Genomic DNA, 19955 nt, shown 5'->3' on the forward strand with positions numbered 1-19955 from the left:
TTGTGAATTCTTCAATATTTATGAACTGCTTCTACTAGTGTTAAAGTCCTTATACTTATTATTTGTACCTCTCTCTTTTATGGCATTAATTCTCTTATAACCAGATTTGTACTTTCACTTCACTTATAATACTTAGTAATAAAGAAAATATCTATCTTGGTATCAGACATGTCCTTTTAATAAAACATATGAAACTAAATAAGACGATCAATCAAGAAAAGGATCGATCAAGAAAATTGAGATGAGCACAATAAACCAAAAGAGTCGTGGTGCATCTCGGTATCTTCCGAAATATTCTATAACATAGAGGGTAGTTAACACTTACTGAACCACACCAATTCCAAATTCCTGAGTACCCGACTTATGATCAATATATTCCCTTTCTTCTGTTCGCATATATGACTATATATGTTAAATTTATGTACTAGAAACACATTGTCATATAAATATTTAAACTTAAACAACAATTCTGCATGATTCGTAACAGAAAAAATGATTAACACTGTCGTCTCTATGTACTAAACATAGCACTAGCAGATTGCTGAATACCTAGCTTATGGTCTATATATTCCCTTCCTTTTGTTCTTATATATAATTATTTATATTATTTTTTGCAATGTATTTATATTTTATGCAAAGATAACTGAAACATATAAATATTTAAACTTATACAAAATTTTTGGACATGATCTTTACCAGAAAAGATGATTAATGCTGTCGTTTTCTTCTACTAAACATAACACGAGCAGATTGCTGAGTACCCGGCTTATGGTCTAAATATATTCTTTCATTTTCTTCCTGTCTGTCGTAATTGATTTTAATTTTTGCATTGAGTTCATCGGTAGCCAAAGACGACTAAATCAAATAGATTTTCAAATAATAATAACATATTTTTTTTGTCTAAAACTGTCCAATCCTTGAACAGACAAATATTTTGAGAACATTTTTTTAAGTACAGCTTTTATAAAAGAGAATATTCTCTTATTTTTATCTGTCTATTAAACAAAAAACTTTTTTTGAATATTCATATTTCGACACATTCTCTCGATTGACATATGTGAGAGAAAGCTCTTTTATGCAAAAAGAAGCTTTTTAAAAGTTCTGAGTAAATTTTATATAGAATTTAGATATCTATATGATGATTAGTTATCTTTGGTTTAACCAAACAACTATTGCTTTATTTAAATTAATTAAAAATGATTTTAAAAAATGAAAACCTAATTATTAAAAAATTTAATAAAAAGTTGTGAAATTGCTTACGTTTGTGCCTATTGACACTACGAAAATAATTGAATTATGAAAATATTGTTGTATATTTATAAACACAAAAGAAAAGAAGAAGAATCAATCGAGATTCAAAACTAAATTCAAAATTTCCAGACAATTAAAGGTAAAAAATTAGAAAATTTAAGAAACTGATTTGATTGAAGAATTGCGTTATCGTTAATTAAAAGCTTTATATTTACAAATTAGTCAAAGGAATTCCATTGAATAAAGAAATTATTAATAATAATATAGGCAAATAAAACTTAGATAATACGAGCAAGAAGAAATAATGTCGACTATGTAAACAAAAACAAAAATGAATTGTTAAAGTAATTAATTGTTTAATTAAATGCAATGAATAAATTAAGTATATGTTAGGTAGTTAAAGATAAGCTCGGCGTGAAGTGATGTAATTTAAGTTTGATTACTATTAGGCTTATTTATTTGAAATTTATAACTGTGAAGTAATTAATTAATTAATTAAGTAATTCAATAACGACTTGTAACATTATTTGTTCATACAAATACTTATGTTGGCTAAATTATGTTGTTAATTTTAAACAAAAGCTAAACGAAACTGATATTTGTTAATAAATTAAAACTAAATCAATAACAGAAAATAACAGAGAATAACAGAAAATGGAAAAGTATTTGTGAGCAAAAAAAGTAATTAATTAAGAACACAAAGAAATTTGATATATCGAAATAAATGAAAAATTAAATGTAATTAAAATTGATAAAAAAAAAATAATTCAATTAAAAGGAAATTAAACAAAGAAAATTATAAAATTCATTGTGAACGATGCTAAAAATTGAATATCGTAAACGTTAACTATTACAAGGACACATACTATGTAATAATTAATTAGTGTGATTAAAAAATCAATTGATTCAATAATTACTTAAGTTAAGTTATCAAAATTGAAACTGAAAAGTAAAAAATGAAAAATCAGAAAATTAAATTATAAAAAATAAAATTAAATACTGTAAAATGTGTATTTGCTGTATGAAATCACTCGAATATTAATGTTATATGTTGTTAATTAAATAAAGTAAATATAAAACAATATTAAATCAAAACTTGCAGGACATTGTCATTAAAGTGTAAACAAATAAATCAAAAATAAACATAAGTGTTAAAATAAATGTGAAAATTAAACTAATAAAGATGTCATCGGTGTAGTATCAGAAATGATTTATAAATGTTTAAAAAAAAAAAGCTTGAGTTTTATTTATTTTATTTTAAATTATGTTATTTGAGATTGTGATTGTTTTTGTTCCACAAATGTAATGCGTTCTTTTTTTGTTGAGAAGGAATTCATATAATTAATATATAATCATTGCATAAATTAAGAATCAGTATATTTAAATAATTTACTCATGAAGACAAATATTTCTTTAACCTTATATTTTTGAAGTACTATTAGAGCAATTACTCCAAGCTAACAGAAATAATATTTCACTAATAGCATTCTTTTAATCGCTACTAAATAACATACTGCTACTTGCTGCTAGATAACATTCTGCTAACATTTGTGCATACTGTAATCTGTACATTCTGCTTATGTCTATTCTACCATAAGTATATACTATATATATATATCTCTGACAAAAGTGCTAATAATAAAATTAAAAAGATATACCAATTACTTTGTGAAAATACTAATGTCACTCATCACTAAGTACAGGAGGTATGTCATTATAGAAAACCCAAATAATGGAAATAAATCGTTACAAGCATATAGTTTTCTAGTTCCCAATCTTGATTTCACTCGTCACTAAGTACAGGAGGTATGTCATTATAGAAAGCCCAAATAATAGAAATAAATCGTTACAAACGTTTATAAATCTTTTAATGGAATTTAATGGATCTAGTTCGCAATCTTGATTTGGAAGCGCTGTTTTAGTAATAACATAAGACAAAAAAATTATAATGGAAAGCATCATTTATTTAGTTTAAGCTTTATCATTTTAGAATATTGATCCTTTTACAATCTCTGATGATGTAAAAGTTATTAAAACCTATTATAAAAATGGTGCTGATCGAATTGTTTTCAGGAATAAGATCTACTATACGCTTGGTACATATCTGAATAAAGAAAATATGTCCTGTTGCAGCAGGATAGTAAAAATGTACAAATAACCATTGAAAGACAATTGAATATATAAAACGTCAATACAACGTCAGCAACATTCATCATTTAGTGGGTATATATGATAGAAACGTACTTTATAGAAAATGATAAAAATCTGGCATAAACTGTCAGTTCAAAAGGAGCTTTATTTTTTTTAGGATCTGAGTCAACTGCGAGACCTCGCCTTGAATAGCATTATAAGCTTTGCCAAAGGTTCAAAGTGGTTCTAAACCTCTGAATTTATCTATATACAGTAATAAAATGTGTTTATTGGCGTAAATTGAACCCTTGGGATCGCTGGTATAACCTAACATATATAAGTATTATAACGCGATAAAAAGAAACAAGGAAAAGATCTAACTATTTGGCCTTCTTCTTTTCTATGACACGAAAATTACACCTATATTTATATACGAAATTATTCTAACAAAAATCATCTGTAAATGTATAGATAATATATAAGAATTATATAAGAAAAAATAGAAGAAATACATATAAGAAAATATAATAAAAAGAAATTTTAAGAAAAAATTTGTGTGAGTTATAATTAAAGGTTCTTAAACAAGCTAATGATCTTATCGCCGATTAAAATTATTTATATACACTTAATTATATATATATAATTATATACAGTTAGTTAAGTATTCATAATATATATGTATTAAATTTTGTGTTCTCGAAATCTCAGAATGAACTTTGTTGCTACCTAACTGTTCTCTTTTTATTATTATTTTATATATTATTATGTGTATAGTTGCTACCTGGCTGTTCTTTCTTATTATTACTATTATATATAATTTTTTTCGATATTAGAAAGAACAACAGATGTATTAACGAAACTGCAGGTAGCAACAAGTAATCAGAGATATTCAACAGAATATCAGAGAGGTTAAATAATATATAATGATAATAAAGGAAATACAATGAATGTCGTAGCAACAACACAATGTTTACAATATTTGACTTTTTATTATATTCTGTTAAATAATGTTGAAGATTTGGTAAGAGAGGTGATAATAGAACTTATTAAAGAGCATATCAGCCACATACAAAATATAAAAACAAATCTGATGTAATTATGGGTAACTAAAGAAGCAATTATAAAAGTGAAAAGAAAACAATATTAGAAATTTCTAAAAATTGACCTTTTTAAATGAAAACCGTAAAGAGTTTTTGCTGATTTTGTAGCTTCTATTTATAGGCTTAATAAGTCTATCCTTGAATAAGTCTATAGGCTTATTCAAGGATTAATGCCTCGAACAAAAGTTTGGATAACAAAGAGTGCTCATAAAGTAATTAACCATCTCTTAATGTTATGATGTTATAAGAGAGGTGTGGGCGCGTGTATGTACAGGAACCTTGAAACAGAAATTGAGAACTGATATGAGATTTTAATGTAATGACCCTTTATTTCAGTTAATGTATTAAATATTGAGCTGAAATTTATTAGACTAATTATTTTTTTATTTCCTCCTCAGTTTCTTTAAGAGGTTTTAGAAAAAACAATATGCAAATCTGAAAAATACAAAAGTAAAATTTCTCAATTATTTAATCACAACAATGTTTCTTTCCACCCATACCACCCCGTATGCGGTAGTCTGACTACCAGTACTAGTATTATATATTAATTATGGAATTGTTTTTATTTATTTGCATATTTTACATTATAATAATTTTTCTAGCAGCTTTAGTTTATTAAAATTTTTAAATAACCCCTAACATTAATATATTATTAATAATATATTAATATTAATTAATTAAGGATTTTTGTTGAACTTCTAATAAAGTATTTTATATATAAAATATATAAATATTCAAGATATAATTCTTTATGTTATTATTTATTACTCAAATGCTTATTGATATAAAATATGTATCTTCTTTTTTAACCATATATAATAATTTTTATACCAATTAGTCTTTGAGTACTCATATTTTTTATATTCTTTTATAAATATTAATTTTTTAAATTTTGTTTTAATTCATACCTTTTTGTAAATTTTATTAAATCTATGAGAAGTACTCTTCGCTGTTAACTAGCAATTAGCACTATTAACTTTAATTTGTTAAAATTTTATTATAAAATAACTCTTAATATTTTTATAATTTATTAATAATAATAATAATTTATTATTTTTAACATAGATTTATAAGCTTTTTTCAAATCATATTTTATATGTGTTTATTTTATAAATTATTATCTTTTGATTTTTTATTTAATCCGTTATTATTATAGCATTAATTTTACCAGTTTAGATTTTTTCGAGAATTCATATAAAAAGATTATATTCAGTTTAGAGATGATATATGGCTTTATTCTTAGTTTTAACTTGACTCATAATAAGTTTTCTGATTATTACCGAGCTTAAGACGTTTACTTAACACATAATATTATAAAAAATCATATTAAAATTTGTATTAAATAATTTAATTAATTTTAATATTTTCTTCTTCTTAATTCCTTTATGTTCTTGTGGGGCATAGGGCCTCCATAATTATATATTAGTTTTTATAAAAAGCATTTGCATTTTTGTTAAAAATATAATTCAAATATACAACAAAAATTAATAAGTGTAATTTTTTATAATTTTGTGTGTTAAATAAATGATCTAAGCCACGTAATAACAAAAAAACTTATATTTTTATTATATACATAAACATAATATTAATTATATTTTATATTTTTAATATATATATTTAACAAATAGAAATAATTGAACTCAGTTGTTTTTATTAAAAATTTGAACTTAAACCCAAAAAATCTAATAATAATTAATTTTAATTTCAAGTCTGTTTTAGCATTTTATATATAACTCATATTTAGTGTATATAATATGTAATTCACATTAAAAATATCAATTTATATGTCAATTTTTGCAATGAGCTTGAGCAGTTTTCAGTTATATTTAGATTATTTCTGTATAATTTAAAATTTCTGTCTAAATATCTTCCACTGAACGTACACTACACTCGATTTATTCAAATTAAAGCAGCACAAGTAGTTGCGAATGTATTTCACTTCCAAATCGTTAACAGGTAGAGATTGATAAATAAAAAAGAGATGGATATGATATGTTTGAAACACAAGCCGATACTTGTGAGCAATAAAAAGAGCTGAAGGAAAAAAATTGGCGGTAGTTGACAAAAGGAAACAGCGAATAAAACAAAACGAATTCCAAAACGGAAAGTGTGAAACAAGTAAAGTGAAGAAAGAAAGCCAAACGAAACGTTTAACACGCAGAGAGATTTTATTTCATTACAAGAATTTGAACAGTTTGGAACAAGCGAAAATTTTTGCGAAGTATTTTGTGAAGTTAAGTTAGAAAAAAATATCCGCCAAAACGCGCAGAAGACGAGTTTAAATCGTTGAGTGCACAGATTTTATTATAAATAGTTAAGGTAAGCCATATAAAAAATTTTTAAAATCAATTTTTTAAAAAAGTGTATTAATTAAAAATTTTTTCTATAACCAAACAACTTTATCGCTGCTACGAATTTGTGTACAAAACAAAAGAGAATACGCATCAGACGTAAATCTTGAATTATTTCACACGTTGCAACAGAATTCAACGCCAACTGTTTAATTTTTGTGAAAAAGTGCCGACATAATTAAGGATTTACCAAAGTCACAGCCGGTTGCTTTAGAAACTTAAAGTGCGAATTAAATTCGAGATATCAGATATTAACAGCCAACGTTGGTCAAAATTACATATTAAAAACAATTAAAATGGAAAAGAGAATTCATTTAGAGAAACGCGGCAAGAAAGCAAACCAGGTAAGTGTAGTGCTAACTTTTAATAACAAAAAAATTATGAATTAATTTTGAAAAAACGTATTGCATAGCTGTATTATGTGTAAAGCTTAATTTTAATCGAATATAATTTTCATTCTGAATTTTGTGTATAAGTAATCATGAGGAACTTCACATTGAAAACGCACGTTCACACATACACACACACGCACACACATAAGCTAAATTAATCTGTCGCATAAAATTGATCGCCATCAATGTGTACTCTGCTTTTTTATGTAAGGGTTGCCACTTCAATGCTGTGCAAAAACTTAGTCGAATATAATAAATTATTATTGCAGTGAATATGCAAATTAATATAAATTCATTTAAAATTTATGTGATATAAGATTTATATCTATTCACTTCCATTCAGAATATAAAATGATGGCTGCTTGGCTTCAGTTTACAATTCAAACAAAAAGTACGCCATTTGCCGGGGCTGTAAAAATTCGTTTGTGCGTTGAACATGTGCAATAAAGAACTTAATTTCCACATAATTAGTGGCTTTTCAAGAAGTTTAAACGTATTACAAATATCTATATATATAAATATATATAAATGTGCATATATGATGAACCAGTCATGGAAACATTTCATTGTATATCACTCATTATGCAACTTGTTACTGTTTTGAGATACTAAAAACGGGCGTAAACTGTAAAGAATTCCATTTCTTAAAAAATTTTCATAAATAATAATAATTCGCATATAAAGAATATATTTTAGCTTCTTTAGAATACTATAGAGAATTAACTTTCAAAAAAAAAAACATATTGCAAGTATCTATAGTCGACGCATTGTGAAATAATGGCTATTTCATAATAAAATTTATCCTGAGCACAGGTTGAAGCCCTATGCTCCACTGAGAGAAGTGGACCAGAATATATACTTCAGGTCTCATTTTCTGTTACTTAAAGATATGCAAAATCCAAGACACATTTATTTATAAGCTTCTGAACAGTTAGTGAAGAGAAAAGACTGGTACTGGTACCAAAACTATTGATCTTCAAGTTTAAAGTTGGATCTATCAGTTTATTTTAGTGGAGTACTCTTAGTATTCAAATTTTTAAGTTTAAAATATATTAATTTGCATTTTATATTTGCCAAAATTGGTCAATTATTAAATTTTTTATAAAGCACAATTAAAATTTCTAAAACTTTTGATATATTGTTGTAGTAGCACGCTGGAGTCATGATCTGCACTTAACTGGTCCACAGTAGATATGGAAGATATACAACTACTGAAAGCAATACTTTTATATTGTGAATATTAATTCATATTCATATCATATCGGCATCTATAGTAGAGATAGACTTTGGCCAAATTTATGTGTTTAAATACAAAGGCGTGTAATTTTCAAATTTTTTAAAATATATATTTTAATGAAATATTGAGAGCATATACCAAAATCTTGTCAAAACGTAGTCAGTGTAGATATATCAGGAGCTACTTATTGTTTTTATTTAATCATGATAACTTCATAGAAATTAACATTAAACTTCAATTTGTAAATGAAGGAATTTCAGATTAGTTCCGCTAAATATAATTAGATGTATCAGAAATGTCAGGAGTTCAAACTTTTAAAACTATATAGAATTAATATCATATAATATAAAATTATTGCTTTACTAGTAGTTTTATTATATATACCAACAAATAATAGTAGCTCATATATTTGTTTTGAATCTTTTTTCTAAGTACTGTTTGTCAAAAATTCGAGTCATTAAATACACTACCTGCTCTAAATGGATTTTAATAACAAAAGATAGTATAAAGAAATAGCTAAAGTACTACAACTTGAAATAGAATGTTAAAATAACATTTGCTACCTGTCCTAAATGACCATTTTTAATATAAGATATATAGAATTAAATCCTTAAATTTTAAAATCCGATTTATTTTGTGGTTTTTAATATTATAAAATACCATAAAGAAATAGTTTAAGTATCAGAAGTTAAAATTAAATTTTATGCTTTAAATTATTATTATTATTTATATATAAATTAAAATTATATATAAAATATATATATATATATATATATATTTATATTAAAAAAATATTTACATAATTGTTTGTACACTAAAATTAATATCTGGAGTACTTTGCATAAGGAACTCCCCACCAGTTCTAGGTAAAAAGGAAAGATAGAATAATAAAGTATAGAATAAAGGTAGAATAAAATATTTATAGATAGAATTGCTTCTTGTTTTTCAAATTATAAGTTTTAATTGACAGATTAAAGACAAAATTATATTTTATATTAATATTTATTTGAAACATAATATGAACTTTTTAAGTACTGACAAGTATTACTATTTGTTTAACAAGTGGGATTTAACACTGTAATTCGATTAGTCAAGAACAGATTATTTATTTTATCCTTAACAAAAAACAACATTAACAATTTAGTTATTTTATTATGATTTCTAGTTAATGCAAACCATAAATATAATGAAAAGCTAGAATAATGCTAGATTTAGACTACTAAACAGATGTTATTTTTGATAGACAATGGTTCTCTTGTTATTATAATTTTTTCGTAATTGATAAGAGTAACAGTTCTAAGAAAAACATATTATCATATCATATCATATTATATATCTGAGTTTCGAGTATCTCTCTAGTTTCGAATTATTAAAAAATAGTTTCTATTAAATAATATAGTCACTTCCGTCATAATTGACGTTAAGTTACAACTTATATTATGCATATTGTATATAATATTATATACAATATATTATTATAACTTTTCTATAATGTAAAATATTTTTATCAACCACAAACCTTCTTTTGTAGTAGCTAATATCTTTATTGAAATTGATATTATCGTTCAGAAGGTGACATAAAGGCGGAACTTCGATAGATTTAAAATTGAATCCATGTACTAATTATACACTGCTCTAATTTCCATAAACCATCTTTTTTACTTTTCCTCCGATCCTTGTCATATAAATGTAATCCCTTTTCGTTATTTTACTTGCTGAGTTTTTCAAGAACTAGTAAAGTCTTAAAACAGGCAGATTGTTTAGTATTGATCTGTATCAAATCTTCGTTCAAAAATTTTTATCAGTTCAGTTAATAATCTCACAAATTATTCAAAATATTTGACTAAGAGAAGGGGTGGACGACACTTAGAACAGGGCCCTGTTGTTATCTCAAGAAACTAGTGCACATTAATACAAAGGGGCGGTACCTATAGGTTAGATTTATTTCTTTTTTGAGGTTGATCTCACTGTATAGCTAAATTATGATCTCTAAATCAAGTCATTTTATGTATTAGGGTATATAGAGAGTTTCATTGATATCTGTCTTTCAATGCTTTGCAAACATCTTAATAAAGCTAATATAAGTTTTTTAAATATAAGAAATTACAAAATATATGTTGAAATTTAAGTTTAAGCACTGTTTCGATTTTATAGATTATCTATAGATTGTTTCGAATGTTATTGTCATTTTGCAAAGTGTCTACATATATATATTACGCGCTTACCACCGATGTTCTTACTCGAGATAGTAAACATATTCTAAATGTACACTGTCAGGAATGTTGTAGACACTGTGAAACTTTGTATATATTACTCGATTACCGATATTAATTCCACTTTAGTGTTATTGAAATTTAAATTAAAATAATTGAATTCATAACATAAATTCTGTGACAGTTTGTCATAACTTTGTTTGGAATATCAGCTTTTGTAAAGACAGTGGAACAACATGAATTACAGAAGAAAAAAAATCATTTATCATTAGTTATACTAAATTTCTTCTGTTGTAATTATATATTAGAAGTTATTGTAGAATTTGTTCTATTAGAATCATAAATGAAGGTAACACTAACCATAGTGGTTCACTGTTATCGCCGGACGACTCAATCAACGATGGTGTTCAGAAATATTTTCATTGCCTAAGACATTTGGCTTTTTGGAATGAATTAGGACAGATTTTTTTTAAGTCATATTCTGTTAGATTTGAAGTAAGCTTTTTCGCTAGGTACATAAACAGAAATTTATTGCAGAAAATCGGTTTTCAGATAATTTCTGGAATTTCAAAAATATTTTTTTATCTTATTTCACACACTCATCACAATGCAATAGTAATGAATATACTTATGTATAAAAAGAGGCTTATGATTCATTTAGGGATGGAAGGAGAGCTTTTGCTATGCCTCGAATCTAGTGTCTGCCTCAAACATTAGTATAACCTAATTTGAAACACTTCAGCACAGATATTGTGTTTATATATCATATAAAGCATCTAAAGAAGCATAACTTATGCATCAAGTTTTTAGTCAACCACCCATAAATTGTTTTCTTATAGACTTCCATTCCTCATCCCTGCTTTCTGTAGTGTGCGAATAAAGCTTCGCTAAAAATCTACTAAACTTTTAATCACATTTTAATTTTTGTTTTATTTCAGCATAAATGTTGTAAAGTTGTTAATAGCATAAAGTTTTGTTATTCTGTGGTTCTGATATTTTGTTATTCTGAAATAAACAAATTCACACAAAGCGATTAAAAATTTACTTGTTTTTCTATAAAATTCGGTCTTTTTCGGGTCTGCAATGAAATATGAAAATAAACGCGTTTCTGCTCAACAACCAGACGAATTGTTGGTTTTTCATGGTCAGTGTGTATAACAAAACAACAACAATTTGCGCATATTAAGCTATGGTCGGTCAAAATAAAATAAAAATAAAATCATTAAAGCGCGATACATTAGCAGAAATATTTTTAATCCGAATTCGTTTTATTTATCTGAGATGAATTTGTGGTTGAATATTTAGCACAGCTTGCAATTCACCTTCCAAATTATTTATTTACAAAACTCATTGAAATGATTTCAAATAAACTCTATTGTCATCTGCCTCTGTCTCTGCCTCAGTCTTTGCTAGCCAAATATTATTTCAAACTCTTAATCATTTTGAACCAAAACAAAATACTTGGTTGGGTGTCTGTATGTATCTACCTAATAAAGATTCTGCATAATTGCAATTATTCTTTCTAATGATGTGCTGTGCCTAAAGTAGCGCAGAAATGCTTCGAGTTTTGCTCTACTAAAAGTATCTATAACGCATAAACCTTTTACTGCATACACTTGCATTTATTTGCACTCGTCAAATTAACAACACATGCAGATGTGCTGCCGCCTGCCTGCATTCATTTAATGTATTTATGCATGTATCGATGTCGTCGTCGATGAGAGAGGAAAGTGCCAAGTAGCAAGTAAAGGAAAAATTTTAAAATTATTATCCATACTACTCTTATGAAATGTAATGGCATTGCCACAATATATGCGAGTATGTTGCCTTTGGTGAGTGCCTGCCTGCCTACCTGCGTGGTGCACAGAGCCGTTGTTGCGATAAAAGAATGTAGTATCGGGTAATACCGTCTTGTTTTATCCTTTGCGCCATCCTTTGCTATGACACAAAATATTCCACATAAAGTAGCTATGGCAAATTCAACATAAATGAAATGTACAACAGACCCCCTGACCCTTCCTTACTGCTGTCTGCTGCGGCTGCTGCTGCCTTAGCAATTAAAAAACCACTACAATTTGTTTCTTTAACGATTTTCATATGAAACTTTAAAAGTGACAATATTTCAAATAATATTAAAAATAAATTAGTTAAAAAAAACAATTAATAGGATTAATTAATGTTTATAATGGTGTGTGTTGATTAGGTTCGTTAAGGTTGGAGTGGTGGCCTTATACACCAAACCCCACTTGAGTTTAAGTAATGACATAGATTAAAAGCATTATTCATACGCAGACCCCCGCATTCAGTTAAAAGAGAACCAATATCACAAGTCAAGTCCTTAATTTTGCAGGATGACAACTCTTTGGCCGGTAAGCAAAGGTGATGCCCTCAAAGACAAAATCTTCTCTTAACAAATGTTAAATACTGACAAATTAGATGGAGCATAGTTTCCTACTTCTACTTCAGAGTCACTAACACGATAAGTGTTATTATAAGATAGAGCCAGTTTCATAGTATGTGTTTCTAGTACGCAGTGATCAATACCGTAATGCTAAGCAAGTTCCGTTTTAGTCGAAACAAGTGATTGCAGATTTATATACACATTCTCGACCTAGAGGAAACAAACGTAAATATGACGAAACCTGCGTAATAGGAAACAATTGGTAAAGAGGAGAGATAAAAGCAGAAAATAAAGAAAAAGACTAATGATGGTAATGTTGAAACTAATATGGCTATGAATGTTAAGCTAATCTGGTTGGGCATATTCAAGCTAACATGGGAGGTAATATCGAAGCTATTCTGTATAAGAATGTTGAAGCTATCCTGTGTGAGAAAGTTGAACCAAACCAAGGTCCAACAGTTTAGGACAATAAAAAAAAGACTTAATTGGTAAAAGGTAGTAGCATAGAAAGAGATGGTAAAGCTATTGAAGCTAGGCTGGGTTCAACTGAATGAGGCGTAATTGACATAAACTTTTTAGATTTATCTCTGTATAAGTTTTAATAAGTCCTAAGTCTATAAAAAAAATCTATTTAGCTTATGTCCGTCTGCGTGTCCATTTTTGTTAATTGTATAGTAATTTTAAACGCAATTCCAAAAGTGTTTGATTTTTACTATATTGATTTAAAATAAATACATTTAAGTATTATTTTTGAATATTAAAACAAAACTTGCAATGAATTTATCATGTTGAACATCAATTAAATGCTCTAAAACGAATTATAATCTTTGTTACCGTCTGTCTGTCTGTCTGTCATTGTGCAAAAAGGTGGTGAAACATGGTCAAATGCAATTGCAATAATAGAAAAATGAAGAGAAATATTTCATTTGTTCCCCCCTTACAAGCTCCACAAATATTGGCATCTTAAATTGAAGAATTTTTAGGAAAAATGGCATTTATTAAGAACATTCAGTAGACTGCTTCAATGGAAACGTAACAACATGGGTAACCAAAACAAACAGAAAGTTAAATTTATTAAATTTGATTAAATCTCACCCATACCCAATCTATTGTCAGTTCTAAACAAATCCCCTCCTCTCTCACACTAGGATTGCCTATCCATATCTTAACCCATGTATACATTTTTAGCAATTCCTTTCATGGTATCTGCTTTATAGATCCCTGCGGGATATAACAACAACAACTTTATATATTATAATATATACATAATAGTATATTTTATTATAATATATATAAAGTATATTATATAATAATATATATAAAGTATATTATATAATAATATATATAAAGCATATTATGTATACAATATAAATATAAAGTATTTTATATATAATATAATACATAAAGCAATTTATATATATTATTTTACGATATATTGAATTTAAATATATTTTAAATGGTCTCCTCATAAATCTGACTCGGTGGACCTTGCTTTCATTAAATCCCTTATTGATACCACCTGTTGTATCACTCTTTGAAGATTTGGTATCGCAGTCTGGATTAGTTAAAATTGAACAAACGTTTATTATAGGGATATATATGAATCCTTCAAAATAATATAATTTGTTTAATTACTAAAATAAAAACTAACTTTACGTTCCATTATATAAAGCAAGGTGTCATAAAGTGTAATAAATTAGTTTTTAATATTTTAAACTAAAGATATTCACTTCATTTCTCCAATCAAAAGAATATCAATACCAATATTAGAATAAACCATATCGAACTGAATATATAAATATAACCCATTGACTTATGTCCAACCATATACTATATATGCGTTCCTAAATATGGGGGATAATTTCTCTATTCATATAAAGCCCACAAATTTTGTTTATATTTCTCAATGAAATATTTTTATGGAAAATTCATATCTTTTACTAATTTAATTCTATTTTATTGAGATCTGTTAACATATAAAGCTAACGCTTCACTCCTAAACCTGCTACACCCGGCGAATTTGCAATAAAAAATAAAATAAAATAAAATTTTATGAAACGATTAAGAGGAGTATTTGTACTGTACGACTATATAAACCCTAGTGACCTTAGCAATATTATTGATAACAGCCACAGAGAATGTAAAAATAGTGAATTAACTTAAATAGCAAAGCTAATTTTTTTTTATGCCAAAAAGAAATAATAAATAATATTAAATCATAACTTATCTACCACAAAGTGTGCGGTATTTAGTAGGAATCGTGTGGCAAGAGCGAAAATTTTTTTATGAAAGAAAACGATAAAACAGCAACAACTGTAAACATATATTTTTTTGTTGTTTTCCCTTGTTGCTGTTGCATATATTTATTTCGTTTTCCCTTTTCATTTTATTGACCGCTAATGTTTCGTTTTACATCGTTTCGTTTCTTACGCGCGTTTTACATTTCTCTTGTCTATCGCTATGTCTGAATGTTTCACTATTTCATTCCTTTTTTAACCCCTTTCTTTCCTCATATTCTTTCTGTTTCTAATTACTTTTGTATTACATAAATTTGCTAAAAATTCATTTTTAATTATTGAAAAATCATAATATAAATTGACATTAAAGAGTTTAATAAATAATTTGTACATATATTATTCACATCTGCATACATTTTCATTCAAATTTAATACGTTGATAATCGATTTTTATATACCATTTTGTATAAAAAATTGTTTCGCGTTCACACACTTACAACGCAACGCAATATGGCGGCGGCTGTCATGAACGCTTGTTAAATAGCGACTAGTTTCATCTTTGTTTCGCACTTTACTTTGAAGCTGAAAAACAAAGCCACTAAATTTTACTTTCGTTTGAATTTATCATTTTTCGCTTCAAAATTTCAATGTTGCCACATTTACAAATATTAATAGAATATTTACATATATTGTAAAATGCTCATTATGACCATATTTGTACTACATCGCTATACACAAAATTGTACTATTTTAAATATAATAATATTTAATAAATAAAGGGTTAGATATAAATATATACATATATGTATTTATTTATATAATTATTTATTTATTTATATAATTATTTATTTATTTATATAATTATTTATTTATTTATATAATTATTTATTTATTTATATATTTATTTCTTTATATATTTATAATATATTTATTTATATACATATTTATGTATATATTTATATAATCTAACTCGATAAACAAGACACAAAATCTATTAATTGCTTTATTAATCTATTTATTGCTTGGAGAAAATTGACAGGTTTATTTATCGAACCCATTTAATAAAAAAATTTATTGTATTAATTTATTATATTAAGAAAAAGCATACTAATAAGAATTTTTTATTTTATTTTAGATCACAGAACTTAATTTAGATAATTGTCGCGCAACAAGTATTGTTGGTTTTACTGAAGAGTTCACCGCGCTTGAAACCTTAAGCCTAATCAATGTAGGTCTCACCACATTAAAAGGTTTTCCAGTTTTACCCAATCTAAAGAAGTTGGAGCTTTCTGATAATAGGTAATATTTAAAGATGTAATATAAAAAGTGATTCATTAATAATATTAATATTATTTTTTTAGAATATCAACTGGTCTTAACTACTTGGCATCAAGTCCAAAGTTGCAGTCACTTAATTTATCTGGAAATAAAATTAAGGAGCTGGAAGCCTTGAAGCCATTGCAAGAATTCAAAAATCTTGCTGTGTTGGATTTGTTTAACAATGAAGCAACTCTGGTTGAAAATTACCGTGAGAAGATTTTCGAAATGTTGCCGTCTCTCAAATACTTAGATGGGTAAGTCATAATTCATATATATTTGTAAGTCATATATATTTGAAATAGAATTCTTGTCATATGACAAGAAATTCTTAATTGAAATAAATAATTTATAACATTTAAAATAACTATATATAAAACTTTATTTTTTTTTTATAGGTTTGATTGTAATGACGTTGAAGTTCAGTCAGAGGATGATGACGATGAAGTCAATGGAAATTCTGATGACGAATCAGGTAACAAAATTTATAATAATTACATTATATATTATTATCGATAGCGTATAAATTTGTCTATTATATATAATATAATATATATAAATGATTTAAAAAAAGTTGGAAGTATTGGAGCGCCGTGAAAGATCTATTTATGTATATTGTTATACACATAAAAGATAAATATATTATTATATCTTAAAATTATATAGTGTGTGGTGGTTCATTATAACGATTTTAATATCATAATCATAGTTACTCACATTTTTCTTTAATAATATTCACAACAAAACACATATCGTACTTTGTTTAATTCTTGGAAAATTCACGAATTTTCAATAAGTTTGCCTCATTCAATTATTTCAGATAAACAAAATGTATTTTGTTTAAATGGTTTAGAGTTTGATTTGGATGAATTAGAGGAGTTTGAAAAACGTGTTAAAGCAAAAAAAGAATCAAACTGTGCTTCTAGAAATATTGACGAAGTAGATGATTTAGATGAATATTTAAAAGAATTAAATTTGAAGGAAGCAAATAATTCCAACTCCAAAGCCAACGAAGAAGATGAATGTAAACAGTCTTCCAGTTTAGTGGAAACAACATCCACGAATAGATTTTCTCTTAGCTATGTACTTACACTTTATTGGTTTTATGCCATATTAAACTTGGCCACTATCGTTTTTAGAATTAATAATAGTAAGCAATTTGTAAATATGTAACAATTAACTAATCAATAAATTTTATCTGCTTTTTATTTCAAGATTCTGATGGCATCGTTGAAGATGATGAAGATTTAGAAGATTATGGTGAAGACTCATGTTCTGATGAAGATGCGTACGAAGAGGATGATAGCGACGTTTCTTTGTCAGAAGTAAGTATAACAGTTAATGAAAATATATCAAATTTTTTGTTAGCCCTTACATTTAGAGCATTCGTAACTTTAGTCTCAAAACAGACTTTAATATAGATTAAGGCATTAAAGTTGCTGACTTAAGTCACTATTGAGAATTGAGTTATTGTTATTGATTGTGATTTGGCTACTTATCTAAGAAAATATCATATATTAGAGAAGCTAATATCTTTAATATATTGCTATATAATTCCTATATAATACAAGCGTATGTGTTTATAAATAATATTATAAATGTATTAATTTTTAATTAGTTTATAATTTATATATTATATCACAATAAACATTTATTAAAAAAATAATTATTCTATTTAAGGTGTACAATGAAGATCTAGAAGAAGATAATTCTGAGTGGGATGAAGATGGTGTTGAAGAAGAGGATGATGATGACATTGAGGATGATGAAGCTTTTGCAGATGGTGAACTTGATAAATCTGCAAGTAAACCTGCTGTAGTGGAGGAAAAGGCTTCCGCAAATGATACTGGTAAGTTTAAAAAAAAAAAAAATTACTAATATAATTTGAGTCTAATTGATGATTTTCTTACAGAAGAATCGCAGGCACGAGGAAAGAAGAGGAAGCATGATGGTTAAATTTTTTAATTCTTCTTTTCTCTTTTTTTTACATGGAAAATTTTTATTTTTGATGATATACTTCTTAATTTTAATTTTTCAAAAGTATAACAAAAAATGAAACAAAATCAAATTTATTGTGTAAGCTAAGAAAAATGACGATTTCAATACGCAACCACAACAAAAATCAATTACATGTGTAGTAAACATTTAATTTTAAATATATAAAAAAAAAACTATATATATTTATGAGAATGAACATTTTAAATATTTCAAAATATTACAACAAAAAAGAATTAAAAAAGATGCAGAAAATCAATAATAAATGTATAAGCATTTACATTATCAATTATTTCAAATAATCAATATTGTTCTTTTTCTGGATTGTGTTTTATGACGCATATTTTTCGATTTTTTATCTATCCAGGAAGGTCTTTAAAATCTATTTTAATAATATTTAAAAAAATTGTTTTAATTTATTTCTCTGCTAAATTTAAGTTTAACGTAAATTTAATAAACAACCACAGAAATAAATATGAATGCGTAAAAGAAAACATAAAATGCTAAATGTTGTGTTAATTTATGTTTAAGGTAGACAAGATAAGCGTTAAAATATTTAATAATTCTACCACATTAAGTTGAGATAAAATTTATAAAATATTTTATTCGTGAATATTTCACATACTTCATTCATATGTTAAATTAAGTCATTCCTTTGTAGTTTCTACAATGAAATACCGTACGTACGTACGAGAAAAAAAAATATCTTATCAATTTGAGGAAAGTATATGAATATATTTATGTTTTTAGTTTTAAATCTGCTGTTTAACAATATTTTAATTACAATGTAATCAACTGCATTGATTTTCATTTAATTCATTTTTTCTACTCATAATAATTATTAAAAATTAATGACAACCTATATACTTTAAATAGTAAGACCGTTTGCAAAATACCTTCCACAAAACAATAAAATTAACACTTCAGATAAATTTATGAATGTATAATTTAAGTATTGAAAAAATAAAAAAAAAATAATATAAAAATCTATACAAATCTTGTTTAAATGTAGACGAAAAAATATAGATATTTTGATATAGAAATTAAAGGCATGCTAAAAATGATTTTTGATTAGAAAAACTGGCAAGTTTTGTCTTTAACAAATTAAGTACAATAGTATTAAATTAATTTTTAAATTTAGTTTAACAATTTAAACTAAAAACATTTATTGGACAAACTTAATTACAAAGCTGTTAAATAATAATATTGAATACAATTATATTAAAATCACTCTTGCGCTCGTAAAGAAAGGATATCGTGGTTCAACTGCTGCAAAGGATTACATTTGTACTCTGTAATTTATAATTTAGATTTTAAACATTATGAAGAAT

The 19955-nt window shown here is 25.9% G+C and overlaps 1 protein-coding gene across 2 annotated transcripts; it reads left to right on the forward strand.

Moving 5' to 3' along the window:
- The first annotated feature begins 6416 nt into the window (after positions 1-6416).
- On the forward strand, positions 6417-18785 carry LOC119679705 (acidic leucine-rich nuclear phosphoprotein 32 family member A). Of its 2 annotated transcripts, XM_038092200.1 has the most exons (9): positions 6417-6800; positions 6916-7176; positions 16448-16611; positions 16674-16886; positions 17028-17104; positions 17450-17779; positions 17896-17954; positions 18310-18478; positions 18542-18785. In XM_038092200.1, the coding sequence occupies exons 2-9, from the start codon at positions 7129-7131 to the stop codon at positions 18583-18585; spliced, it is 1104 nt and encodes a 367-aa protein (XP_037948128.1). In that variant the 5' UTR covers positions 6417-6800; positions 6916-7128; the 3' UTR covers positions 18586-18785. The 2 variants fall into 2 exon arrangements, with proteins under 2 accessions (XP_037948128.1, XP_037948127.1); XM_038092199.1 differs by lacking the exon at positions 17450-17779 and having other exon boundaries at positions 6441-6800; positions 17845-17954; positions 18542-18777.
- Positions 18786-19955: the final 1170 nt, after the last annotated feature.

Source organism: Teleopsis dalmanni, chromosome 2, assembly GCF_002237135.1.
Source record: "Teleopsis dalmanni isolate 2A chromosome 2, ASM223713v2, whole genome shotgun sequence".
Taxonomy (NCBI): domain Eukaryota; kingdom Metazoa; phylum Arthropoda; class Insecta; order Diptera; family Diopsidae; genus Teleopsis; species Teleopsis dalmanni.

Bases quoted from the DNA above. Each gene is read 5' to 3' on its own strand.
- LOC119679705 (XM_038092200.1), top strand. From the start codon at position 7,129: ATGGAAAAGAGAATTCATTTAGAGAAACGCGGCAAGAAAGCAAACCAG. The intron at 7,177-16,447 runs GTAAGTGTAGTG...ATTTTATTTTAG, and splicing joins GCGGCAAGAAAGCAAACCAG to ATCACAGAACTTAATTTAGA. The intron at 17,780-17,895 runs GTAAGCAATTTG...ATTATGGTGAAG, and splicing joins CGTTTTTAGAATTAATAATA to ACTCATGTTCTGATGAAGAT.